Below are 27,698 nucleotides of genomic sequence, written 5' to 3'. Positions count from 1 at the left end.
TCGAGAAGGAATCACCCTGTGAACAGGTGTGGCTTGGTTAGTTTGAAAGTTGAATCCACAGCTCCATGGCCCCACACACGGGACCCTGGCCCTCGCTTACGCAGGACCCTGACACTCACTTGCCATGTGGTTTCCCAGACAACCAGCGACCTTCGTAAGTTGCCTCCTTCAGCCGTGGGTCCTTGTAGAAGGTGTAACTGGCTGTGCGCGAGATGGGGGGTTCTGCTCGCATGTTGCTCCCCAGTCCAGGGGCCAGGTAATCTTGGGCACCACTCAGTGCCTGATCCACAGTCTGGTTAATTGCTCTTAACCACCTCGTCTGAAACAGAAGAAATGTTCATAAGAGAAATGTTCTATTTACTCGTATTGCCTAGAAGGGAGGGATTATTTCAGCGATGTTTCACTATCAGCACCGACACATCAACAGGAGATGTATTTTATTTGTTTTTAGGGCATGATTGATAACAAGGTTACATTTATCACTCATCCCTAGTTGCCATGTGTGGGTGGTGGCGTATTCTCCCTTAAACTCCGCAGTCCATGAGTTGGTGGTGCTCCCGTGATGGGGACTAAGCTTTCATTGGAATGTTGGCTTTGACAGGAAGAGAGTTTGTAATGCTGGATTAAAGCGTCATTCTTTTGCCAAAACAGCTCAGAACAAGGGGCTGAAAACGTAATCTTTATATCATCATGGTGAATTCTTAAAATTTTAAAACTGAACAATGACCTCTTAAAACGTCTGCAGCCACGTCGGGCCGTGACCTCCAAACAATAAGAGCTATTTGGCAGTATCATAGAGACTTGTGCCTCATTATTTCTGAGGAGACGCCAACGATCCCTGTGGACCGCAGAAGCCAAATTCAAAGGGAATTATACAAAGGCCATCTTCATTTCATAAGCCAAGCCTGGCCAACCGGAGAAGAGTTGTCTGCTAGGACAAATGACCCTGCAAACCTTCCTTTCAAATTCTTAATGGTTGGGACATTAACAATCTCAGGAATTCACACAAAGGAATATACACCTTTTGTCAAAGGCAAACTGGAAAGGTGGGAGTCATGTGACATGAGCCCCACCCACCCCCCACTAGCTGGGAGAACCAGTTATACTGTCTTGCTGTACTGCAAAGCAGTCTGCCATTTTCCATCTACTAAGCAGATCAGAAAAGGGGCTCTGTCCAGGTTTGAATGCCTGTCCCCATTTACACTGTTTGTACCGGAACGTCTGAACATCCACACCATCGCCTACAAGACTAAATCATCTCTGCGTGGAAGTCATCTCCAGTGAAAAAGTGAATTATCCAGCATCAGTTTTTAGCCTGCCTACCTCTGTGAAGGAATGGACCATTGGACTTGGATTGTGGACTCTGGACTCAAGTGAAATAATTCTTCACTCTGTGGTCTTTGCCCTGTAAATCTTTCTTTCCCTATCCCCCTCTTTTATTGTAGGAGTGAAAAGGAGGCCGCATTCCAACCCTCCTCCCGCATTGGAGTGTGTACAAACAAACTAACCCTCTGAGGTTACCCTATCTTGAGTTTGCTGTGGGGTTATTAATAGAAATTGGATCACACCAAAACTGAAGGGCTGGAAAATATGCCGCCACTTATGAAGGGGAAAATCAAAATCTAAACACCTTTCTGTTTACAGATAGGTGGTGAGAAGAAGAAATCCGGGCTGTTTAAATTAAACCCTCTCCTGTCAGTAACATCTGGTTCGTCCACTGTGACCGAAGTGCACATTAAGGTGACCATCAGTGTAGTCTCAGGGCTAGCAGGCCACTTACTTCCATAATCAATGGCAGAATAAGCCTGCTCAGAGACACCACTCTCTACCACAACCTCTGCCTCTCTTCCTCCACATATTAACTTCAGTTTATTTGACACATTACCTTCTCCTGAGGTGATGCCGCAGTGAGGATGAACTGTTCTTCAGCTGTGGTTATTTTCAAGGCATTCCTACAGGAGAAAGACAGGAGGAGTGAGCGAGAGCCAGAGAGCAACACACAGACAGACAGACAGAGACAGAAAGGAAAAAATAGCACACAGACAGAGAGCACCAAAGAGCACGCGAGATAGAGAAAGTTAATGTGAGAGCGAGAGAGTGCACTAGGGTGAGCCAGAAACAAAAACAGAGAGACGGATAATAGGGAGCAAAGCATCACACACGCTACCATCAGCACCAAGAGTGCACCCATTTACTTTCGGACACAACCCAGTGCTGTGCAACTGGGGATAGCAGGACCAGTGGCACTCCCATCAAACCCGATGTAAAACTATTGCTGAATTGAGGCTGCTGAGTGTGGAGCTGTTGCGCACTGGGGAACTCCCTCCCTCCCTCCTCCATACAGTACCCGTATTTACCCGACAGAACCCACTTTTCAATTTCCAGGTACTGCTGGAAGTGCAGAGGGCGGATTCACCTGCTCTTGAACTCTCCGGAGCCCTGACAGGGGCCTCTAGCGCTATTGTGATGCAGTGGGTAGCGTCCCCTGCCTCTAAGTCAGAAGCTCTGGCTTCGAGTCGCACTCCAGGACTTGATGGCTCAGGGAGGTGCGTTCATAACGCAGCCAAACAGGTTGAGTATCAACTTGTAAATGCTTCTAACACACGCCAATGGCAGGCAATAGGAGTGGGAGAGATTCCTGGTCAGCCATGGAAAGAACTTGGAGCCTGTACCATCACTGTCCATAGCTCCAGACTACAACATGCGTGTAAAAGCACCATGTTGCCACAGTAACTCTGATTCATCAGAGTGATCGGTAACACAACACCGTCAGTGACCACATGACTATGAAAATAATTTCAGGGGGGAAAAAAAGTCCAGGATTCAATTCCTGCAATTTTTTTTTTTGTACGCAAATTATTTTTCAAAGAAATCAGTCCTTCCGACCAACCTTCAAGTTTGGAGCAGCGAAAGACTGTAAAAGGTTCCCTGATCACACCCTCACCCACCCCCACCCCCCCGCACACCGTGTGCTGCAAAATGGCAGGTGAACAGCAAGAGGCCCAGACGAGAGTAACGTCACTCCTGCCACAAGGAGGTCGCTGTTATAATCGCGCACCGACCCCAAGAATTCACCAGCACTGAACAATCACTTCTGATACTCACGGACTGCTGCTTTCTTCAAAGTGAGGCTCTACCCAAAGTGTCACGAGGGGAAATATGTGATGTGTCGAAAACTGAGGAAAGGGAGGAGAAAAATGGAAGCTTACGAGAGAAGAAAAATAATTGGCACACACAGAACTCTTCAACGACAAGCAGACATACTAATCTGTATGAACAAGAACAGCTAGTAGCTGCTGAGGGAATTAAACAGGATGCAGTTACGAGGCAACTGAGCAGTCGCTTCACCCGGTAAGCTTTGCGGCGAGAGTTTCTTAGTTTACTGTACCCAGCTGGTTTTGGTGCCAATTCATCACTAACTCAGCATCGATATCAAAGGATGGAATACAACATTACCCTTCAAAAAAAGCAAGCAAGCAAACAAACAAACTAATCCTTCAGTATCGGCAGCAAAGTCTCATAGCATAGCAAGCGTAACACCGTCTCAATTAGATTTTTAATATCAGTCATTTTGTCATACAGAACTCGACTATCGCTGTAAAGAGATACATTTTGCCAATTGTTTTGGTCTTGCACTCATCAGGGCAAAAGCAAGAATGCCAAATTTCAAACGGTCACAACAATTGATACTGCAGGAGTAAAAAGGGTGCTGATTTGTAAGCAAGTCAATTCTGATTGGCTGAGGTGTTGCCATGGGGAAAGCCTTAGGAAACTACAGGCTCCCCAAGCCCTAAGGTAGTTCGAGGAAGGCACAAAGCTGGAGTGGGCAGCCTCGCAGGTCACGTTATTTTTAACTGATGTTTTTCCTGCAGATTTAATTTAGATATTTGTTTTAAAGGCAAAAGAATTCAGGCAGGCTCAAAATCCTCTGTGCAGCCCCTGAGTCAAAGAGGAGCTCATTTATTAATAATGAGTTCGAGGTTGAAAACACAAGAAATAGGGGGAGTGGGCCCACATGGGCCCATTGAGCCTGTTCTGCTTTCAATAGGATCATGGCTGATCTTGGGCTCCAACTACATTTTCCTACCCACTCCCCATATCCCTCAATTCCCTGAGATCCCAAAAATCTGCCTATCCCACAGCCTTAAATGTATTCAACGATGCAGCATTCGCAACCCTCTAGGGTAGAAAATTCCAAAGATTCACAGCCTTTCGAACGAAGTAATTTCTCTTCATCTCCATCATAAAATGATTGGACCCTTACCCCGAGACTGCGCCCCCGTCTTTTAGGTTCCCCGACTGAGAGAAGAAACAATCAAACCCCCTCAGAGTTTTGTACGTTTCAATGAGACCATCTCTTTCTAAACTCTAAAGAATACAGCCCCAATTTGCTCAGCCTCTGATCGCAGGGACCAATCTCCTCATCCCAGGGACCAATCTCGTGAACCTTTGCTGTACCCCCTCCAACGCCAAAATGCAGGTCTCCTTAATTCATAGAATAAAATTGAAAGCTCTACTGCACCCTGCACTTTTGTTTGCCCTTGAGGTGGTGGTGGTGAGCTGCCTTCTTGAACTGCTACAGTCTGCATGGTGCAGGTACACCCACAGTGCTGTTAGGGAGGGAGTTCCAGGATTTTGACCCAATTCGGGCAACGGCACATATAAACCACAGAAAACGCTGGAGAAACTCAGCAGGTCTGGCAGCATCCGTGAAGGGAGAAACAGAGTCAACGTTTCAAGTCCGTGTGACTCTTCTTCTGAAGAGTCATGTGGATGCGAAACGTTAACTTTATTTCTCTCTCCACAGACGCTGCCAGACCTGCTGGGATTTTCCAGTGTTTTCCGTTTTGATCTCAGATTTCTAGCATCCGCTTTATTTTGCTTTTATTGGGCAATGGCTCCTTGGGACCCACGATCCGAGAGGAGGGGGAGCTGTGTCCGGTTTCGCTGACTGATTGGCAAAGCTCTGAATGGGGAAGGAGTCAAGGAGATAGAGAGAAAGGACAAAGCACATTGGCCTACGTAAAGGTGAGGGGGGAACATGACCTCAAGAGGTCAAACTCACTCACCTTAAGCGCAGGGCAGGAAAAAGTTAAGTTAAGGGGATATTTAGCTTAAGGACCTTGGTTTCCTATCCACAATGATTAGTTTGAAGTGAAGTGAGATGTGTTTTGATTGTGACCATGAATCTATATTCCACTGTTGTCAGTAAAATAAAGCAACTCCAAGCTTATGTCTGATCTCCTCTCAGTAAAGTGGCTCCATCCCGAAGGATGAGAGAAATGCACCAGGATACGTATCAAAGATACAGTATAGGAACCGGAACACGGCGTTGGCCATTCAGCACCCCTCCCCCAAGCCTGTTCTCCTATCCAATTAGACCGTGGTTGGTCTGCCCTAGTCTCTCAAGTCAGTTCCCTTGTTCCAAATCTCTAAATATCCTTTCCCGGCCAAAATCTATCAACTTAATTCTTGAAGATTCTAAGTGACCCAGCATCCACAGCCTTTTGAGGGAGTGCAATCCTGAGTTCTAATACCTCTTGTGTGAAAAGGGACATAAGAGGCTAAGTTAATGCAGTCTGTCCTCATAATTCAACCCTTTAATCTCCATTATCATTCCAGTGAATGATACCGCACTGCAGCAGCTCCAAGGCTAAAATATCCTTCCTGAGCAACAGTTCCCAAAACTGAATGCAGGGCTCCAAAGAGGGGTCTGACCACAGTTCTGTACTAATGATACTAGGAGTCCTTACAGGAATGACTCAAGAGAATATCCATCCACGTCTGGCCCAGAATACGACAAGTGCTGCAGCTCAGTACAGACCCACACTCTCAACTTCAAAGGTGGATGCAGGTAGGACACTTGGAGGAAATCGGAGCGGCGCGAATTAACTATTCTGCTTTAAAACTGCCACAAACACAAAAGGTCTCATTGCTAAGAGTCAAAATGAACCAAAAACTGCATCAGCAGAGCACCATGTTGTGATTGAGCGCCACCCACCACAGATCAATGACCTACCCACCCCCGGGTTAATAACCTACCCCACTGGGGTCATGACCCACCTGCCCCCCTTACCCCCAGCACCCCCCCCCCCCCCCCCCCCCCCCCGTTAATGACCCACCTGTCCTCCCTTGCCCCGGGTATATGACCGATCTGCACCCTTCACCCACCCCACCGCCGGGTCAATATCCGACCTGCCCCCTTCCCCCAACTAGGTGGGCTCACCTGAGCGTGGACTAGTGCGTCATTGAAGAGGATAAACCAGTTAATGGAGAATCTGCCAGCGTGTTGCAGCGTCAGGCCCCGGTTGCTGCTCTCACAGATGAGACGGCGTTCCGGCTTCCTCAGGGAATCCTTGGCAGGAAAAGAACAGACTGACGGTTATTGCAACCAGGGTTAGCACCAGGAGCAAGCTCAGCCCCCCTGCACCCAGAGATGCACCGACAGCATCTCTCACCCGACACAGCGCAACGTAACGGGAATCCACAGGACCTGATCAGATTGGAGCCCCCTGGCACCATGACAGTGGGGATAAACCCATCATCAAGCCACCCCAATACCATTTGGTGTTTAGCTCCTGAGCAACAGCAGCAAACAAATGAAAGTTAATGTCCCCAATAGCATAACACTGTCTCAAGTAGATTTTTAATATCAGTCATTTTGTCATACAGAACTCGACTATCGCTGTAAAGAAATACATTTTGCCAATTGTTTTAGTCTTGCACTCATCAGGGCAAATGCAAGAATGCCAAACTTCAAACGATCACAACAACTGATACTGCAGGAGTAAAAAGGGTGCTGATTTGTAAGCAAGTCAATTCTGATTGGCTGAGGTGTTGCCATGGGGAAAGCCTTAGGAAACTACAGGCTCTCCAAGCTCTAAGGTGGTTCAAGGAAGGCGCAACGCTAGAACATATTTCTTTTGTTTGCAGAGAACATGTGTATGAACGCGTCTCATATCTAGCAAGGGTAAATGAGCCATGTTATGAGCTCGACTGATTATGTTACATTGGTTGTTAGTGTAGCTATTAGCACACTCAGGATTGTTCAGCAAGTGTTGCTTGGCGAATCAGAGAGATCATTGCCAACCAATCAGCAATTCTTTTCTCCCGCGGTATATATAGTTTGTTGCGATCGTTTCAAATTTGACATTCGTGGGTTTGTCCTGATGAGTGCAAGATGAAAAGGTTTGGCAACACGTCTCTCTTTTCAGCAATGGCGGGGCCAATGAATGACACCTCTTTTCGTTTTGCTGAACAGCGACTGTTAAAGCTGGTCCCCACGCCCCAGGCTGAGCGGCCTGCAGCGTGCCTGGGAGGAACAGGTTCCCAGAGCCCTCCCATCAGTGTCCGGACCTCTAACGATAAGATATCACGCAGCTACCGGAGCAGTGGAAGGTGCCTTTTTGCATCTAACAACTCCTATGTTCAGTGACCAGAAACCCAAGGTTCAAAGGTACAATTACACCAAAGATTGGCAAAAAAAAAGTGCTACACTACACTATACTCAATTTCTGATGGGACATGAGGTTCACAGGGAGTCCGGATTCACATTTTACTTCACTTCTGTTTAAAAAACTTTATTTGTTTTTACAAAAAAAATCCCTTTTCCTCCCTTCTTCCAAACACTCTGGCAGCCTGCCTTTCTCTCTCAAATCGGAAGAAAATTCAGATTTTTGCTGCTCTATCAAAAACCTTCAACACAGAAGATCTCCTACACATAGGTTAAGCTACTTGTGATTTGCCAACTCGGGTCTCGAACAGAAAGTTAAAGATTTAGTCGTTTTTTTAAAAAAAAATTCATTCAGGGGATGTGGGCTTCGCTGGCTGTGGGCCAGCATTTATTGCCCATCCCTAGTTGCCCTCGAGAAGGTGGTGGTGAGCTGCCTTCCTGAACTGCTGCTGTCTATGTGGCGTATGTAGTTGCTGCTGAGTAAGCTCTGGAAACCTAACATTTGTAACATATTAAAATTCTTCCTGCATTGAGGCTTTGCAAAGGACAATCCAGTTTATAAATTTAAACACCGGTGCCTAAACTAACACTACTTTGTCGACTGGGGAATTCTCTGCATGCATGCTCCCTCGCACGGACACACACTGCTCACGCATACTCACATATACCGTCTCATATAAACACACACACACACACACACACACACACACACACACACACTATCCTTCCCAAGATTGTAACGTCGCACTCTATCTAATCTGTGAGGGGAACTGCAGGGAGGTAAATGTTTGAAACCCCACAGGCAGCCTTTCTTTCCTCCGAGTGACTACTCTGCCGTTGTTTAGAGTTTGGCTCTCAATTTGAACAAAGAGCAGAGTTTTCTCTTTGCATCAAACCAGAAAGCGTCACTGCAATTGAATCAAATCAAATCAGATCAAATCACATGGATTAAAAGCTTCCGTGAGCTGTGTCTTTTAGGCGTTTTCAGGGGGTCGTCAGCCGTCAGAACTCTGCGGACTCAGACTCCATTGGGAAACGTGGCCAAGAACAACCGATGCTTCTATATCACTATGTACAGAGAGACATCCCAGAGTGCCACGTGGACAGCTGGGCACGGAGTTTGGAGTAGGTTAAAAAAGGGAGGAGAGTCAGTTGCGGGGGTGGGGCAAGAGGAGTTTAAAATGAAGGAGTTCTTGAAGATGAGGGGAGAAGTGGCATGATGGGATTGCAGTTGGTGTGGTAGCTCCATGAACACTGTAGCTGGGTGGGTGTGTGGGTGCGGAAGGGCAGTGGTGTTTGTTGTGAACACAGAGTGGGTGGGGCAAGGTCATGGATCAATTCTGAAGGAGGGGCAAGAATCTCCATGATTCAGATGGAGAGTGGTTCATAAAGCATAAAGTATTCTAGGTTTTATTCATAGTGGCGTGGAGGACAGGAGCAAGGAGGGTATGTTAAACTTGTATAAAACATTGGCCCGGCTTCAACTGGAGTAGTGTGTCCAGTTCTGGGCACCACGCTTTAGGAAGGGTTTGAAGGCTTTAGAGAGGTTGAGAATAGTTCCAGGGATGAGGAACGATAGATTGGAGAAGTTGGGACTGTTTTCCTTGGAGAAGAGAAGGTTGAGTGGAGATCTGACAGAGGTGATGAAAATCATGAGGGGTCTGGATAGAGTAAATAGCGAGAAACTGTTCCCACTTGTGAAAGGATCGTGGACCAGAGGGCACAGATTTAAAGTAATGGCAAAAGGAGCAATGGAGATATGAGGAGAAACTTTTTCACGCAGCGAGTGGTTAGGATCTAGAATGCGCTGCCTGAGGGAGCGTGGTGGAGGCAGGCTCAATCGAGGTATTCAAGAGGGAATTGGATCACCTGAAAAGGAAAAGTAATGCTCATTTGGAGAGTCGGTGCAGGCACAATGGGCTGAATGGTCTCCCACGGTGCTGTAAGAATTATGAGATTCTCCAGGACTTGGCAAGGGCAAGGGCGACTGGGTTTTGGTTGGGGGCTGGGAGTGGGGAGGGGGGGGTGCATGGGGAAGAGTGCAGGTTCACACTGTAGTACACTTGTCCTTAATGAATTATAGAAATGGGGGCGGGGAGGACAGTGTAGACTGAACTGGGGCGATAAAAAAAAAAGTGTGACGTTTCAAGGTGAAGAATGCACCTTCAAACAAGCCTATTTCAAAACAAAGTAAGTTGTATGACTGTGCAGCAGCTCTGGGGTCCTTGAGTGTTGTGCATTACCTCCTCTACCAGAGACAGCTGAGACACTTTGTGGAGCAACTATCCACTTAGCGTTACACCAGAGATGGTGTCAAAAGCTACTGAAAATAACTAAGCTCTTGGAACAGTTTGTGTCCCCTGCAGGTCATGTATTAACTGCTGGCTTTGCTGCATTCTCATATATACTGTACATAAAAAGTGATCAGTTTTACTCTGAATGCAGTGACCTCTACCTGCTTTGAGTGTGGGGCATGCAGCCCACGTCAGTCTCGAGGAACGTTGGGGCTAAGCCACTCATGGCTGCCTAACAGTTACGTTTTGATGGACGGACACGAAATCCGCTTGTGGAAAATGCCTCTTTACTGCGAGTACAGGTCAACATTGGAATACACTGTGCTGACGTCAGGGATCAGTACAATTAATTTCATTCACATGTCATGGCTGCTCCACTGAAGGACAAAGAGTGACACATCTTTGATCAGTGCTAACGTGCAGGGGTGTTATCATCTCTCCTTCCTCGTGTGAAGGCTCCCACTCTTGCTTGGGGGGCCTACCTACATAAGCCAGATACTCAGTCACTTGTCCCTAATGGCCATTCATGTACAAGCTGGACAGCAAGCAGGCCATTCAGCCATCGCAGGGGGAAAGAGGAGAAGGAATCACCATAAGACATAGGAAGAGAAGTGGGCCATTTGGCCCATCGAGTCTGCTCCACCAATGAGATATCATGGCTGATCTGATAATGCTCAATTCCACTTTCCTGCCTTTCCCCCCTAACCCTTGATTCCCTTACTGATTAAAAATCTATCTCAGCCTCGAATATACTTACCGACCCAGCATCTACAGCCCTCTGTAGTAAAGGATTCCACAGATTGACTACCCTCAGAGAAGAAATTCCACCTCATCTGTTTTAAATGGGTGCCCCTGTTCTCAGGTAATGCCCTCTGCTCCTAGACTCTCCCACAAAAGGAAACAACCTCACAGCTGTCAAGCCCCCGAAGAATCTTATATGTTTCAATAAGGTCACCTCTCATTCTTCTAAACTCCAATGAGTACAGGCACAACCTACTCAACCTCTCCTCATTAGAAAATCCCTCCATACCCAGGATCAACCTAGTGAACCTTCTCTGGACTGCCTCCAATGCCTGTATATCTTTCCTTAGATAAGGGAACCAAAACTGTTCACAGTATTCTAGGTGTGGTCTAACGAGCGCCTTGTATAGTTTTAGCAAGATTTCCCTATTTTTATTCTCCATTCCCTTTGAAATAAAGGCCAACATTCCATTTGCTTTCCCTATTGCCTGAACTTGTATGCTAGCTTTCTGTGATTCATGCATGAGAATCCCCAAATCCCTCTGTGCTGCAGCTTTCTGCAGTCTTTCTTCATTTAAATAATATTCAGCTCCTCTATTCTTCCTGCCAAAGTGCATAACCTCACATTTCCCCACATTATATTCCATTTTTTTGCCAAGTTTTTGCCCATTCACTTAACCTGTCTATAACCCTCTGTAGACTCTGTGTCATCCTCACCACTTGCCTTCCCCCCTATTTTTGTGTCATCCACAAGCCTGGCAATAATACATTCACTTCCCTTCATCCAAGTCATTAATGTATATTGTAAATAATTGTGGCCCCAGCACTGATCTCTGTGGCACTCCACTAGTTACAGGTTGCCATCATGAAAATGCCCCTCCTGTCCCAACTCTGTCTTCTATTAGTTGGCCAATCCTCTATCCATGCTAATATACTACCCCAACACCATGGGCTCTTATCTTATTAAGTAGCCTTATGTGCGGTACCTTATCGAACGCCTTTTTGGAAATCCAACCATCTACTGGTTCCCCTTAATCTATCCTGCTTGTTACCTCCTCAAAGAATTCTAATAAATTTGTCAGGCATGATTTCCCCTTCATGAAGCCATGCTGACTCTGCTTGGTTAGATTATGTATTTCTAAATGCTCTGCTATTACATCCTTTATAATAGACTCTAACATTTTCCCAATGACAGATGTTAACCTAACTGGCCTATAGTTACCTGTTTTTTGTCTCCCTCCCTTTTTGAATAAACATGTTATATTGGCAGTTTTCCAATCCTCTGGGACTTTTCCAGAATCTAAGGATTCTTGGAAGATTACTACCAGGGCATCCACTATCTCTGTAGCTACTTCCTTTAATATCCTAGGATGCAGCCCATCAGGTCATGGGGATATGTGGCCTTTAGTTTCCTTAGTACTTATTCTCTAGTGACCGTTATTTTATTTATTCCTTCATCCCTTTTGCCCCTTGATTATTTAGTATTTTTGGAATGTTCTTAGTGTCTTGTACCATGAAGACTGATACAAAGGGCGGGATTTTCAGCACCCTCCTGCCACCAGGATCTTCTGGTCCCGCTGCAAGTCAATCGGCTTCTGGCTCGGGCACCGCCTCGTCTGTGGCAGGTTCCGCCCACGATGGGGCCGGAAAATCCCGGCCAAAGTATTTATTCAACAACTTTGTTACTTTAACCTCAAAGTTTATTTTCACCCTCTTCATTTTTTTGGTCATCATTTGTTGGTTTTTAAAACTTTCCCTATCCTCTGGCTTACCATCAATCTTTGCCACATTATGTGCTTTTTCTTTCAATTTGATACTATCCTTAACTTCCTTGGTTAACCGTGTTGGTTTATTCCCTTCCTAGGATCTTTCTTCCTCACTGGGATATATCTTTGTTGTGTGTCATGAACTCTTAAACGTCTGCCATTGTTCATCAATTGTCTTTTCTGCTAAGCTCCCTTCCCAGTCCACTCCAGCCAACTCTGCCCTCACGCCTTTGTAATTACCCTTATTTAAGTTTAGCACAGTTGCTTTCGACCCAAGTTTCTCACTCTCAAACTGAACGCTAAATTCTACCATGTTATGGTCACTGTTTCCTAGGGGATCTTTTACTCTGAGATCACGACTGAGCTAAGCCCTGCCGTAACTTTGAGACATTCACCCCTCCAACAGGAGTTCCTGCACAGCGATCGGGGAAAAAGGGAACCCTAACGGACTTTGCTCTCCTTTCCAGCACAGGGACATTGAGCAAAAAAGGTAGAACTGCTGCCCTGGAGGAGATATTGAATTATACCTGGGCATCTCGGATTTGTATGAGGCACTTACACACTGTCTTCATCAGTGGATCTAATCGCTGGCTATAGGCAGACTGACACAGTCCACGCACTACACAGGACGATTTGAGTTTGGTTATAATTTTACGAAAGAAGCCCATTAAGAACAGTCAAGGTGTTGGCAGGGTTGATCATTGAGACGACATATGCACAGCTTATGGATCAGTCTGAGGTTAAATAGGGCAATGTAGAGAATGAAATGCAGGCACCAGCCTTTATTTGTCTCTCCTGCTGACAATGGACATAAATACCATTATCTGGATAAGACACCTGCCTGTTTGTAGCAGTTTTCCTCATCGTCTGTCTCTTTAGCGGCTTAACTCAAGACACCCTGAGGTGAGTCTGATTTATTATCAGATTGTGTGTTAAGTTGGTTCACAGACTGTTTAACCCGCTTTTTTTGCATCAACACTGACTCGAATTGATACGGTGCATTTAACATCGTGAACAGTCCAAGGGCCATCAACAGTTAGTATATCTGCACTCATCACCTTTACTGCATCACTCACTTCCCTTTGGCTAGTCCAAGGGGCTTGGACATCTTCCTCAGCCAGTCCTGAGCCGAGAAGCTAACCTGCCCCTTCATTCCGGAAGCTGTGCCTTTCCAGCATTCGCTCTCTATCGCGGACACACCCTGTGACAGAACCCCATGCTCAGTCACAGGACAGCGCGCAATGTTCATTCTCGACTCCTCTCCCTAAAGCGAGGTTGCTCGGTCCTGGTGTGAGATTCTAAGGTGCCTACTCACTCCTGCACCACCGTCTCTGGCTAGTTCCCAGGCTGCCAGTGAGGTCAGCGCAAGGGAATCAGGTATCTTTCCACCTTTACCATGTCAGCACCCACTTAGATTTTAGATACTAGGTAAAGTCTTGTGCACGTTTCTCACCAACCCCAAGATCACCAACCTGCAGTGCCATTTTTTCCTCTTCCCACAGCGAGGACCCTTAGAGTGAGAATACGAACGGCAGTCAATGAGTAGTTTTCAGAGGCTGACATATACTAGGTAAGGTTGAGGCCCTTCAGAAGCAAATCTCACGAAGAAGCCCTACAGCCAATAGAGAAGGCAGTGGGTGGCAGGCTCCACCCCAGCACACTTGGCTGAGTTTGACCCAAGTCCAGAGATGTAACCCCGCTTCTCCTTCTCCCTTTCTCCCAGAGGAGGAGAACCCTTCTCCCCTTCCCACACTTGTTGAGACATCACAAGCTTTATTCCGTCCAACAACATTTTAATGCAAGGCAATGGGTAGGCAGTTAAGACAACAGTACAGTGTTCAATGTTAAATCACAGCAAACACAGGCCAAAACAACCTCTGAGCACACTTTAAAATGTTAACAAGCTGCCAAACACGAGGATGAAAGGGGCAGAGATAGAACATAACTTACCTTACCTGGTTGGAGTCAGCACTAGTAGGGTCTCCTCTATGGAGGTATTAGCACAGGAATCTAACTTTAGAGAGGGGATGCTGCATTCTCATTAAGCACATCTTTCATTATAGGCCACACAAAAAAACGTTTCTATATATCCTTATACTCACAGTAGAAAAATGTCTCGTCAGAAAAGCCTAAAAAAAGTTAAACTCATATTAACCCTTGCAACGCTGAGGCAGGAAACACATAACATGTTTCTCACACACACACACACACACACACACACACACACACACACAGTAATGAAGACAAAACATGAAGGGCAAAAGCCACCTTTATAAGTTCGGGTTCAATTCACCTTGGGTAAAAGTGCTGACAAGTCACTGCTATCTGTTGCGAGGAGATTTGCGCCATGAACACAGTATGTACCAAGTGCAAGGGAGAAATCCTCACATCAGCTTGCATCGGCCCCAGTGCTGACTCCTATATGCAAGGCCCCTAAACTAGGCAAGCCGCAAGCAGGTGGGGTTGGCCATTTCACAGGCAGGCAGGTTCTGCCCTGATGCAGGAGCCAGTGCTCGTTTGTCAAGCTCATCTTTCATGTAGAATTGCATGTGGCAAATAAACCCCACATAAAACAGGAAGCAAGCACGATGCATGCCATACGCTATGGTTTCACAGGCTGTGCTCTAGGTCAGTCAGGTAACACTGCGAATAGAACATCTAATTTAGGGTGGACAACAGAAGTCCAAGCCAAGCTGTGGCTGATCTGAAGCTCAATATTGGGAATGCACTGACAATGGGCTGGTATCTCACACTTAGGAGCATTGAAAAAGGAGGAGGTCATTTATCCCCCCTCGAGATCATAGCTGATTTGTGACTTAACTCCATTTATCTACCGTTGCCTCATATCCCGGAGTACCTTTTACTGACAAGAAAAAAAACCAAATCAGTCTCAGATTTAAAATCAACAATTAACCCAGGGTCAATTGCCATTTGCAGAAGAGAGTTCCAGACTTTTAACAGCCTTTTGTGTGCAGAACAGTTTCCTAATTTCACTCCTGCAAACGTCTAGTTTTAGCCTTTAGACGGTGCCTTCAGTCCGAGCCTTCCAACCAGCAGAGATGGTTTATCTCCATCTACCTTCTTGGATCGAATCACCCTTTAACCTCCTAAGTTCCAGGGAATACAACCCTAGCTTGTGTGATCTCTCCTCAACTCAACCATTTGACTCCGAGTATCATTCTACCAAATCGGTTGCACTCCCTCCAAGTCCAAAGCATACTTCCTAAGGTGTAGTGCCCAGAATTGCTCGCAGTGCTGCAGGGGTGATCTAACCAGGGCTTTGTGTAGTTTTAGTATGACTTCTAATCCCTCAGGATATTAAGGCCAGCATTCCAGTAGCCTTTTTGATTATTTTCCATTGCTGTTCACGATATTTTAACGATTGATGCACTTGGACTCCCCAAGTCTCTTGGACCTCCGCTGTTTCTAGCTTTTCACCATTTAGGGAGGACTTTGCTTTTCTTCGTACTTTTCAGGCCCAAAGTGACTCCACATTCGCCTCTGTTGAAATCCATGTGGCACAGTTTTGCCCATGTATTTAATTTATTAATATCTCTCTGCTTCTACTTACACTGCTTACAAAACACCTCCAATCTTTGCATCATTGGCAAACTTGGATGAATGGCTATCCTTTCCTTTGATCATTATCCCTACTCTGTCTCCTGTCATTCCGCCAATGTCGAAACAAGCTCAATCCATTCAATTCCATGAGCTTCACCTTTAGCTAATATAGTTATGAGGAACTTTACAGGAGTCTAATTAACAGCCATAGGTATTCCTCTGTTCACTACTTTAGCCACCTCCACTGAAAGTTCCATCAGGCATGACCCGCTATTATGCACATCCGTGGCCTCCGATTTAAAAAAAGGCATTGAACTAAACAGGCCACACACACACACAAGAACATTTAGAGGGATCACTGGGGTTGACATACCCTTTATAAAACTATGCTGGTTTTCTCTGACCAACTGAAAACGTTCAAGGTCTTCAATCTTACTCTCCTTAATTATAGACTCTAGTCATTTGCTGGTAACATATTTAAGGCTGGCAGACAGACAGACGCACTGCTCTCAACTCAATACCCAGGACAAGTCAGATCCAGAATTGGATAAAGGGCTGTGCTATTATTAGCACATGGAGACTGGGAAGTGCTCGGTTACCTGAGCCAAATATAGAAGCAGTACAATGCTTTCCTTTGGTGTCTATGTTACGGAAACGCTTCATTAAGAGTCATTCACAGATTAGTACCGCCTCTGCATGCAATTTATACGAGTTCCAATACCCTGGAAACAGGATATTAGCAGGGTCCAATTTACTTCTGGCACAGGCATTTCTTGTTCGATACCAGGCTGGTTTCCACTAACATTCATTTAACCACTTTCAGCACACTGTGGATGGCACTCCCCCATCCCAAAGCCGACCACGCTTTCACTCACCCATCCCAACCCAAAAGGGAGATAGTGGTCTAGTGGTAATGCTACTGGACTAGTACTGCAGAGTCCCAGATTAATGCTCTGGGAACACGGGCTCAAATCTCACTACGACAGTTAGTGGAATTTAAATTCAGTTCAGTGAAAGCTACTCTCAGTAATGGTGACCATGAAACGATCATTGATTATCATAAAAACCCATCTGGCTCACTAATGTCCTTTAGGGAAGGAAACCTGCCATTCTTATCTGGTCTAATGCGACTCCAGAACCACAGCATCATGTTTGGCCCTTAACTGCCCTCTGAAAGGGCCGAGCAAGCCACTCAGTTCAAGGGCAATTAGGGATGGGCAACAAATGCTTGCCTTGCCAGCGACGCCCACATCCCGTGAAAGAATAAAAACAAACTCCCACTCACCCATCCCACGCCAACCCCACTGACCCAATCCAGCATATTGTCACAGTGCAATGCTGCACAATGTTGGGCTACAGGAAGATATAGATGGGATGGTCAAATGGGCAGATAAGTGGCAGATGGAATTTAACCCCGAAAAGTGAGAGGCGATACACTTTGGAAGGAGTAATTTGACAAGTATTCAATGAACGGCATGACACTAGGAAGTTCTGAGGAACAAAGGGACCTTGGCGTGTGTGTCCATAGCTCTCTGAAAGCGGAGGGGCATGTTAGTGGGATGGTGAAAAAGGCATATGGAACACTTGCCTTTATCAATCGAGGCATAGATTACAGAAGTAGGGAGGTCATGTTGGAGTTGTATAGAACCTTGGTGAGGCCACAGCTGGAGTAGTGTGTGCAGTTCTGGTCGCCACATTATAGGAAGGATGTGAATGCACTGGAGGGGATGCAGAGGAGATTTACCAGGATGTTGCCTGGGATGAAACATTTAAGTTATGAAGAGAGGTAGGATAGACTTGGGTTGTTTTCATTGGAGCAGAGAAGACCGAGGGGCGACCTGATTGAGATGTACAAGATTGAGGGGCTTGGACAGGGTGGATAGGGAGCAGCTGTTCCCCTTAGTTGAAGGGTCAGTCACAAAGGGGCATAAGTTCAAGGTGAGGGGCAGGAGGTTTAGAGGGGATGTGAAGAAAAACTGTTTTTTACCCAGAGGTAACACTGCCTGGGAGGGTGGTGGAGGCGGGTTGCCTCACATCCTTTAAAAAAGTACCTGGATGAGCACTTGGCACGTCATAACATTCAAGGCTTTGGGCCAAGTGCTGGTAAATGGGATTAGGTAGGTAGGTAGGTCAGGTGTTTCTCACGTGTCGGTGCAGACTCGATGGGCCGAAGGGCCTCTTCTGCACTGTGTGATTCTGAATAGCAAGTGCATGTGAAAGCGAGTAAACAAGCAAGAGAGCGCAGAAGCTCGCACAGCAGAGGAGGTAGGCAGCAAGACAGAGGCAGGCACAGTAAACGAGAGGATGAAGTCTCAGAAAGAGTAACAGAGCAGCACATAAGCCATGAGATGGCATCAAGTTCATTCTACAAGGGCTAATGTTTGTGTATTCCTAATGCAATTAGTGGATTGCATACCGTCATTTTCCCTGGGAATGTTTTCCAAAAGTTGTAGGTGCATTCTGCTTCTTTGCGCTTTTTCTTCAGATACAGGCCAAGGGCTTCACACTGACAGCTGACTTCCTGCAGCTTGTAGTACTCCTTGGAGACCTGCCGCAGGATACAAAGCAGGACAGAGTTACCCAGTTCAATTCGACAGCTAACACCCCTCCACCTGCACCCCATCCCATGCAACAGTGCTCAAAGAGAGGTTCCACATGCACCAGCGGCTCTGCCAGTGCTTCACCCATGTGGTCATTGTTCAAGTGCAGTGAGTCAGGCTGCTCAAATGGCGAGGATCTTCATAACCGAGCCCAATCGAATTCACACATCTTCCAGCAATGGTTACTGAATAATGAGAGAGGGGTTAGGGAGGCGGGAGGGGGAGGGGGGAGAAGAAGTCAGGATGATCTCCTCCTCTCTAACCTAGAGTAGGGAAAATATTTCTACTCCCCTTACACCTGCCCCAGCTGAGGGTACAGAAGAAATTGCCTCAGACCCACTGCTGTTCTGGCTCGTTCACACACAGAGTAGCACCTTTGCACTATCTTGAATGCAAATTCCCTTCCCAATTAAAAGCTTTCCGCGAACACCCCTCGCTCCTGCAACCCCAACAAACAACTTGGAAGCCGGAGTGGGAGCAGCACATCAAGACTGAGAGTACATCTCCAAGCTGCAAAGAGCAAAGTGCGGCTCTCTGAAAAGGCAGCAGCCAGAAACCAGGCTTAATAACTCCATGGTCAGAATTACCAGCCAGCCCATGCAGCCCAGGTCAAAACCCAATAGCATTCACTACAGCCCGGGACAGCGACACAAACATTTAATGGAAGGACAGCAGCAAAACAAGGGTTGGTACAGGCGAAGGCAGCCATTTGGCCCATCTCCCTTACTCTTCCTTGCAAATCCACAAACGCCAGTCACAACAACCACCATCTCTGGGACAGTTCCAAGTTTTTTGTCCCACATCCCTTCCGAACGCCCATTCCAGGCATCAGTCACTCTCAACTACTTCCCAACATCAGTCCCAAGTTTCCCAGTTTGTAAGAGGTCCCGCAGCCGTGGTTTAACTTGCTTAATCTTTTTCCATTACACCTGGCGTCTTATGCCACCAAGGGTCCTCCTAATTCTCCTCCCGTCACAGTCCAAATTTTTCTAACCTTTCCCAGGACTTAACCCTGACATGAGATCAGTACTTGGTACAGACATATAAATGAGAACAGTATTTATCAAAGTCCCACATTCCCTGGAATATGGCACCCAATCCAACCTCAGTCTCACATTCCCTAGATTATCTTGCCAGTCCAAAGCCACACAGACTAGACGAGGGCAGCCAACTCCATTGCAGGCCTACCCTCTATACTGTAGAGCCGTTAGGATTTGCCCATTAACCCGGTAGTTGATTAGGACTGGAATAGAGTTTACAACTAAATCCCAGATGCAAAAATTCCAAAGTCTGACCTAGGGGCTGAAAGGCCAATGTTTAATTTTTTAAAAATATATAAATGTGTCACTCAAGCTCCCATACTACAGCCTACAGGTTGAGTGTCGTCTTTAGGTGAAGCAGGTTGAGAGGATATGAGATAGAGACTAAAGAACGCAGGTGGAATTCAGTCACCATATACAAGTCATACTTTCTGCCCCAATTTATATTCCCACTATAAATTCTGAGGTTGAAATTTATTATGGAAAGTGACCAATTAATCAGCCTTTGGTGGTGATGGTTAATGGAAGAAATTGTGGCCAAATAATGTTCCAAGTTCTAAAACATCCACCTGGCAGAAGGACCTCAATTTAATGTTTCATCTAAACGACAGCACCTCCGGCAACGCAGCATTGCGTCAGTATTGCACTGAAATATAGACCTGGATTAAGTGCTCAAATCCCAAGAGTGGGACTTGAATCCACAACCTGGGTCAAAGGCAGGGGAGATGCCCTGGTCATTAAACTCAGCGCTGTCTGCGGGAGCTTGCTGTGCACAGTTTGGCCACTGCGTTTCCTACATTACGACAATGATGGCCGTTCAAAATGATGCGTTTGGTTGTGAAAGACCTTGGATCCTCCCAAGTTCATGAAAGGTGCTATACAAATGCAGGTTCTTTTCCTCCCTCTGCATATTGAGACAAGTTGACTCGTTCAGCCCAACCAACTAACTTTATGGATATAACCATTCATGGTCCTCCAATGTCACTGCAGACACCTGGCTCATTGCCATCTTCAGGACAAGGTTCTCATCTATCAGGGAGAGGTGATCATGGCTCTTGCTTCCAGTGTGTAACTGAGTCAGTGAAATGCTTCAAGAATCACAATGGGGCAAGAATGCATGTGGGTTTACTGGCTCTACCATTATCACCCACCACAGTGCCGTGGGTGGGGGGGGAGACTTCAAGAGCTCCCAGCCCAGTGCCACTAGTTCATACCCTTCCCACCACTCAGCCTACAGCTCTCCATCACTGGTGACACATTTACAATGAAGGCTTCTCCCATCATGAAACAAGACTTCAGTTTCAGACCAGGAGAAAGTTGCACTTCCGTCACAAGCCTTCCAAGCTGAATCAGGCCACCTGATGGTGATAAAACATGAAAGAATGCAGGAGGAGGCCAGCACAAAACGTTACTTACCACCTCGAAACAGGTTGCAAGTTTGAGCAGCACACGGGCATATTCGTGCAAGTGACTGGTGGGCATGTAGAAGAGGGTGTGCAAGAGGTCAGCAGCATGGACACTCTCATCGGTCACTTCGGACAATTGCTGGAGGGTTTCCAGGTTTCTGTTGAAGAGTTCCCTGTGTAAAGCGTACAAAACAACCACACTTACTTCACAGGACTGTACAGGCACCTGACACAGTGCTTAAACTTACTGCCCCCATATTACTCAACCACAGGTATGTGCAGCAAAGGGCACCATCTTACAGGCAACTGTAGGAAGAGAGCACTATTTTACAGAACATCTGCTAGAAGTTTACTTCGACAGTACACCCCTCCCCTGTAACTTGTACTCCTGAGAAGGGCAAGGTGATCAATGTAGGAATGCCATCACTTCCAAGTTCCAGTCCAAGCTACACAATATCCTAACCTGGTCACACATATGCACGTTCGTTCAAGATCTTATGTTCCAAAATCCTGGAATACCCTACCTGACAGCAGCATCGTGGGTACACTTTGCCACATGAAGAGGTCCATTCACCATCTTCTCCAGGCAATTAGCACTGGACAATAAAAGGCAACCTTTTGAGCACTGCCCACATTCACATGAGGAGAGAGGCAGTGGGATTAGCTGTTGAATGGTACAGGGCTATAGGAATTAAGGGAAGCAGTAGAACTAGTTTGGGACTGTTAGACTGGTTATTGGGAGAGAGCAAGGTAGTGGTGTTAATTCGAAATTGGTAGAGAACTACGGGAAGAGAGTAGAGTTATGGGAATTAGTCTGGGATTGAAACAGGCCTTTGGAGAGAGGGCAAGATTCTGGCCATTAGTTTGAGGTTCTCCTTGAGGTCAAAGAGAAGGCATGGACATGATCAGCTGAATCTATACTCCCACCGATGTCTAAAAGCCAGACAAAAGTTGTCATAAGGCAACGATTTGTAAGCTTGGGCTTTAAAAGCCTGTGGATGGAAGACCAAGGAAGAAGTGGAGTTCCAGCTCCAACCAATCCTCTATATATCTCACTGGACAATCTTGCCTACCCACCCTCACATGCACCCAGCCACCCACCCACCACATCCCTCAGCCCCGCCCACCCACACCTCTCTATTTCCTCTCTCCCCAGAAACTTATTTATTTACATGCCTAATGTGAAAACAGAAAGTGCTGGAAAAACTCAGCAGGTCCAGCAGCATCTGTGAGGAGAGGAACATAGTTAATGTTTCGAGTCCGATATGGACATCCTTCAGAACTCAAGTGCCTAATGGTCCTATTTACACTTCAATGTGCTTTCTCCATAATTTATTCCGCAACTCAATTCCTCTTTGGCTGACCAAGTTCCTCCTGACTTCCCTTCTTATTCCCAACCCTCTGATTTTTTACCCTGTGTCCCCTAAGGTTCAAACCAGTCACTAACAGGACTCAATTTCCCTACCCCCTCTTCCCAGGCAGTGTTACAACCAGGCGTATGCATATACATCACCTCGTCCAATCGACAGGATAAGTGGAACGTTACTGAGCTCAGAAACAACCAGGACCCAGGAGCAGAACTGGGGGTATTGCATTAAACAGGCTTTTTAAAGTTTTAATCCAGTGTCCAATACTGGCCTTGGAGTCAGCCCAGACATAGACTCAAGCTGATGCAAAAACCAGTGAGTGACAAATAAACTAATCAACTAATAGAGGGGCAAAGATTCACTAACCGCGCAAGTTTTCTGAGTGCAGGCAGCATGCTTTATACAAGGCCACTGGTCCTCACCCACAGCACTACAGGAGGTTCGAGTTGACAACATTCAGCTATACTTACACCGTTGGCTTGGCCAATGCTTGAAAACCACCAACCACCAAAAAATTCCCCACTGAGCCGGAGTACCTGAAACAAGAGCGAGAACAGCATGGTCAACAGAACCAACAGCAATTTCATGGAAAGGAACTGCAGCAAACCTGGGACCAAGGCAGCCACACCCAGCACAGGCAGCTCCCGTTAACAGGAGAGATCACCTGATACTGCGGGGATGTGTGTGGACAGAAGCAATGGGTCCTGAACCACAGCCTATGAACCAGAGGCCAATTCTATCACCCCCTCACTGCTGCCTGTCAGAGGTCTGCTCTGCTTACCCAGTGTAAACTGAATCTAACCGCAGAGACCCTCATCATTTGGACCCAGAACTGCACTGTGCCTTTTTCATACAGTGCGTTGTACCTAACCGTCATCTAGGGATGTTGAATGGGCCAATGCAGAGAGAGCTCTGTTTGATAGGCATAAAGGTGTGTGGGGTACATTAGATGCAGCAGTGCAGAGGCAGTTCTACACTGCAGCTAATTGAATTGGGGGGCAGGGAGTATTGTTAAACATTGAGAAGGATTGCAACAAAATGCAAGGCATTACTAAACTTGCAGAATGGGTGTGTAAATGGCAAATTCATTTCAATATAGATAAATGTGAGCAAGTGTGCACTTTGCTAGGAGGAATAGAGGCTGCATACTCCTTGGAAGTTGAGTATAAGTGGCGCAGAGGAGCAGAGATCCAAAGACATAGATACACAAACTACAAGAAACTACTTCCCACCAGTGTTAACTGGAGTTATTGGAGTCCACGCTGACATCCCACACAAAAACCAGTTAAAAACACACCAGTGTATGGCCACAAGTGTACAGAGGCATGGATGAAGGTTTCAGGAGCAGGTGGGTGAGGCAGGGCCAGCAAAAGGAATTTTATTATTTTTTAAAATTCGTTCGCGTGACGTGGGCATTGCTGGCTGGGCCAGCATTTGTTGCCCATCACTAATTGCCCTTGAGAAGGTGGTGAGCTGCTGCCTTGAACCACTGCAGTCCATGTGGTGTAGGTACACCCACAGTGATGACAGGGGGAAGGGAGACGGTGGCATAGTGACAATGTCACTGGACCAGGAATCCCGAGCCCCAGGCTAACGCTCTGCAGACACAGATTCAAATCCCACCATGGCAGCTGTGGAAACACTCAACAGGTCAGGCAGCATCTGTCAAGAGGCCGAGTTAACTTTTCATCAGGACTGAAAAAAGGAACAAAAGGGAAGATCTGTGATCGGGTGGTGGTCAGGGGAGAGAGCGGTAATGGGTTTGGAACAAAAGCAAGTGGATCCAAATGAGGTGTGAGTGGCTACATAGCAACCATCCGGTGCAATATCAAGAGGAAAAAGGAAGGGCCGACACAAGACCAACACAGCAGAACAAAAAAAAGGTAAAAAACACAGAACAAGATGAAACAAGTTGTATCTGATGTTGTGTTTTGGATGATGTCACTGAGGGACATGTAGATGGAGAAGGGGGTCAAGTAGAGCTCCCACGGGGACACCAGAAACAAGGGTGTAGGGAGTGCGAACTGAGGTCATTGCTGAGGGATTATCCCCGGCAATAAACACGGAATCAGGTAAAATCAGTCCCGTCCAGCTGGACAACGGAGGGAGCAGTTGAAGGATGGTGTGAGGCGCCATATCAAATGTTGCAGGAAGGTCGAGAATTTACCACAGACACAGGGCAGGAGCCTGGTTTGGAAGGGGGAAACTCAAAACATGGGATTTCTGGGCCCAGATGTGAGAGGCGACGACCAGATTCAAGAACCAGAGAGGCAAAGGGAGATGGGAAAGTTATTGGAAAGGACAAAGGGGTCAAAGGTGAATGAAGTCAAAACTGTACATAAGATAGTGAACATAAAGCCAGAAGTGCTCAGCAGAAACAAAAAGGCAGAATCTCACACTGACTTCTCTGTCCTTGACCTGAACCGTTCCAGGGAAGCTCAAAGTCAGCTTGAGGAACAGCACCTCATCTTCCGATTAGGCACTTTACATCCTTCTGGATTTAACACTTGGGTTCAACAATTTCACTCCGTAAACTCCGTCTCCCTATTTTATGTCCTTTACTTTGCATGTTTCGGTTTCTCTCTTATTTTCGCTTTCAACCACCTGCTCTAGGCACTTCTTTTTTTTATTTCTTTTCTTGTCCCATCGTCATTCCCTTCACACCTGGAAGACTCACTCTGAAGTCATTCAACCTCTCCTGACTTTCGCCCTATCTCAGACCTTCCTTTTGCCCTTGTGCCACCCGGCACAAAGCATGCTCGAAGTATATCACACCTCCAACTTCTCCCAGTTCTGATGAAATGTCATCGACCTGAAACTTTAATTCTATTTCTCTCTCCGCAGATGCTGCCTGGCCTGCTGAGTATTTCCAGCATTTTGTTTTTACTGTAGAATCTATGAAATCAGTTTCATTTGTGGGCAGCACGAGCAGCAGGCTGTTACATGTTACAGGCATTCTTGTGGGAAAACAGACTAGAATGTGGCGGTAGGAATGTGTGGTATGTGTAGTTACATATCTCCATATCTGTGCTGCGTAACATTTTCTCTGGGGTTAGTCAACACATAACAAGTGGAAATAATGTTAATTTATGGATGCAAAACTGGGACATTCCCCTTAGGGCTGAACGCTAAGAATGGCAGGTGTCAGTCATGCACACCAGGAAACTGAAGCATAGGTCTGTGCTGAGTTAACAGACCTGACCTCAGCCTGGGTAACAGCTGGGGCATGACAACTAGCCTCGTGGCCACTAGGTCAGGGAGAGCGAAATGGGGCTACCAGCACGTGGGTATTGAGCGAGGACAGAATTGGGCTCAGCCCAGCTCAGTCCTCCACCTAGCTCAGTCCGCCCTCCCTCATGACACTCACTGTCAAGGTAAGCGCAAATGATGCAGGAAGATGACCAATGCGCCTGCATGTATCGCCTTGGGATGGGACCAGCAAGATACTGTGGGTCTTGCTGGCGTGCTAATGCAAAGCAATAAGTGAGAGATTTCCAGCACAGAAGGTGCAGGACTAAAGCTTGGAACTCTGTTCCATCCATGGAGATACACAGTTGGAGTAATTGGAGATGTGAGGAATATAGCAAGCTTTGGAGAAAGGCAGTGACCCTCAAAGCTCTTCAGCATGGGGACTTTGCTTGCATTCTATTAGGGTCTGTTGTAGACTGATTGAATTTAAAAATTTTTTTTAAGTCATTCATGGGTTGTGGGCATTGCTGTTAAGGCCAATATTTATTGCCCATCTCTAATTGCCCTTGTGAAGCTGGTGGTGAGCTGCCTCCTTGACAAATTATTAGCTTGCTTGGCCATTTCAGAGGGAAGTTAAGAATCGACCACATTGCTGTGAGTCTGGAGTCAAATATAGGTTAGACAGGGTAAAGATGGCAGATTTCCTTCACAGGATTGTTACAGGACAGAGGGAAGCTATTCAACCCATTGTGTCTACACTGGCTCTCTGGATAAGCAATTCCCTCGGTGTCATCCCCCCCACCTTTTCCCCGTAACCCTGCACATTTTCTTCCTTTTCAGATAGCAGTCTAATTCCCTTTTGGATACTTTGACTGAACCTGCCTCCACCACACTCTCAGGAAGTGCATTCCGAACCTTAACCACTCCCTGTGTGGAAAGCTCTTCCTCACATCGCTTTTGCTTCTTTTGCCAATTACTTTAAATCTGCGCCTCATTCTCATTCTCGATCCCTTCATGGGTGGGTACAGTTTCTCCCTGTCTACTCTCATTATTTTGAATACCTCTGTCAAATCTCCTCTCAGCCTTCTTTTCTGCAAGGAAAGTACATTAGTGAACCAGACAGTTAACGACAATCTAGCAAAACTGATCCATTACTATCAGAGCTTAGGGTCCAGGCTGCTGAAAGTGTGGCTGCCAGTGTTGGAATGATTAAAATCGAGAATGCTCAAGAGGCCAGAACTGACCAGCAACCAATGTAGGTCAGCAAACACGGGTGATGGGTGAATGGGACTTGGTGAAGAGTTCGGATAGGGGCAGAGTTTTAAACCACCTCAAGTTTATGGAGGCCTCTAGCACCTCCTAGTTGAGGTATTAAACTTTTTGTGCTCTCACTTCTACGAACACATTGTTTTCTCTCTCTCTGTCTCTCATATGCGGTATTAAACCTCTCCCACCCTTGTGAACACATGCACCACCCCAGGAACAATAACAGGGTTGTGTACTTGCTCTTTGAATGTGTCCAGGAAGATGTTCGAGTGCTCCAACATCACGAGTGTCTTGACATCCTTTGAACTGTGAAGGAACTTATTCAAGGTGACGCTGTGCTGTCCAATCAGGTAGCAAAGTTTGCTAAATTTGCTGGCTGTGTCTTGTAGTAACTGGCTCAATGTCGAACCCAAAATGGAAGCCAGGTTGTCTGTAAAACACAAGGTTCAGTAAGCAAGTAACTTTGACAATCTTTTGTACATTCAAGCCATTGTGTACGTTGCACAATCCTCATTTGTACCTCACTGGTCTTGTCATAGATGCATGGTCACACCTGCATGCTGCATCTTGGCCACCAGACGGTGATTCAGTTCACAACAGCGAGGCTACAATCAGGCAGATCACTTTACAGCTCCAGAAGGCAGCAGAGTCTCCAACACTCACTCAAGGCTATCATCAAGTCCATTCTACTGCTTTGGGCTTAAGTGTTTTTACTTGTTTTTGAAATGGCAGCAGCTTCTCTCTATTCAGGGCATGTTCCAAGCTTTCCTCTACCCAAGATTGGGTACCTGCATGCCAACATTGTTTCTTGCCCCTGTTCGTACACACTTCAGGGCTTAAGGGCTCCTCAATCTGTCACCGTATAACAATGGGGTAAAATACTGGTGGGGAGGGGTCTGTTACTGTGTAACTGTAAAGGGAATTTCATTTTTTTTCCTAATATTAATGTGGGATACTGAAGCAGGCTAGTGGAGGCTGCACGTGTGCATTGTGAGAGAGAGACTAATTTAATTAG

The 27,698-nt window shown here is 46.4% G+C and overlaps 1 protein-coding gene across 1 annotated transcript in view; it reads right to left on the bottom strand.

Moving 5' to 3' along the window:
* als2b (alsin Rho guanine nucleotide exchange factor ALS2 b) overlaps positions 1–27,698 on the bottom strand; it is a 116,282-nt gene that overhangs the window by 48,459 nt on the left and 40,125 nt on the right. Inside the window, exons 9-17 of the mRNA XM_078551425.1 lie at positions 26,924–27,113; positions 22,699–22,764; positions 20,872–21,034; positions 18,232–18,363; positions 14,357–14,383; positions 6,227–6,355; positions 3,106–3,176; positions 1,886–1,952; positions 120–319 (exon numbers count right to left, since the gene is read on the bottom strand). Of these exons, the coding sequence (XP_078407551.1) occupies positions 120–319; positions 1,886–1,952; positions 3,106–3,176; positions 6,227–6,355; positions 14,357–14,383; positions 18,232–18,363; positions 20,872–21,034; positions 22,699–22,764; positions 26,924–27,113 (1,045 nt within the window). The remainder of the gene's footprint in view (positions 1–119; positions 320–1,885; positions 1,953–3,105; positions 3,177–6,226; positions 6,356–14,356; positions 14,384–18,231; positions 18,364–20,871; positions 21,035–22,698; positions 22,765–26,923; positions 27,114–27,698) is intronic.

Source organism: Cetorhinus maximus, chromosome 11, assembly GCF_964194155.1.
Source record: "Cetorhinus maximus chromosome 11, sCetMax3.hap1.1, whole genome shotgun sequence".
Taxonomy (NCBI): Eukaryota; Metazoa; Chordata; class Chondrichthyes; order Lamniformes; family Cetorhinidae; genus Cetorhinus; species Cetorhinus maximus.
This window is presented reverse-complemented; position numbering and strand designations above follow the sequence as displayed.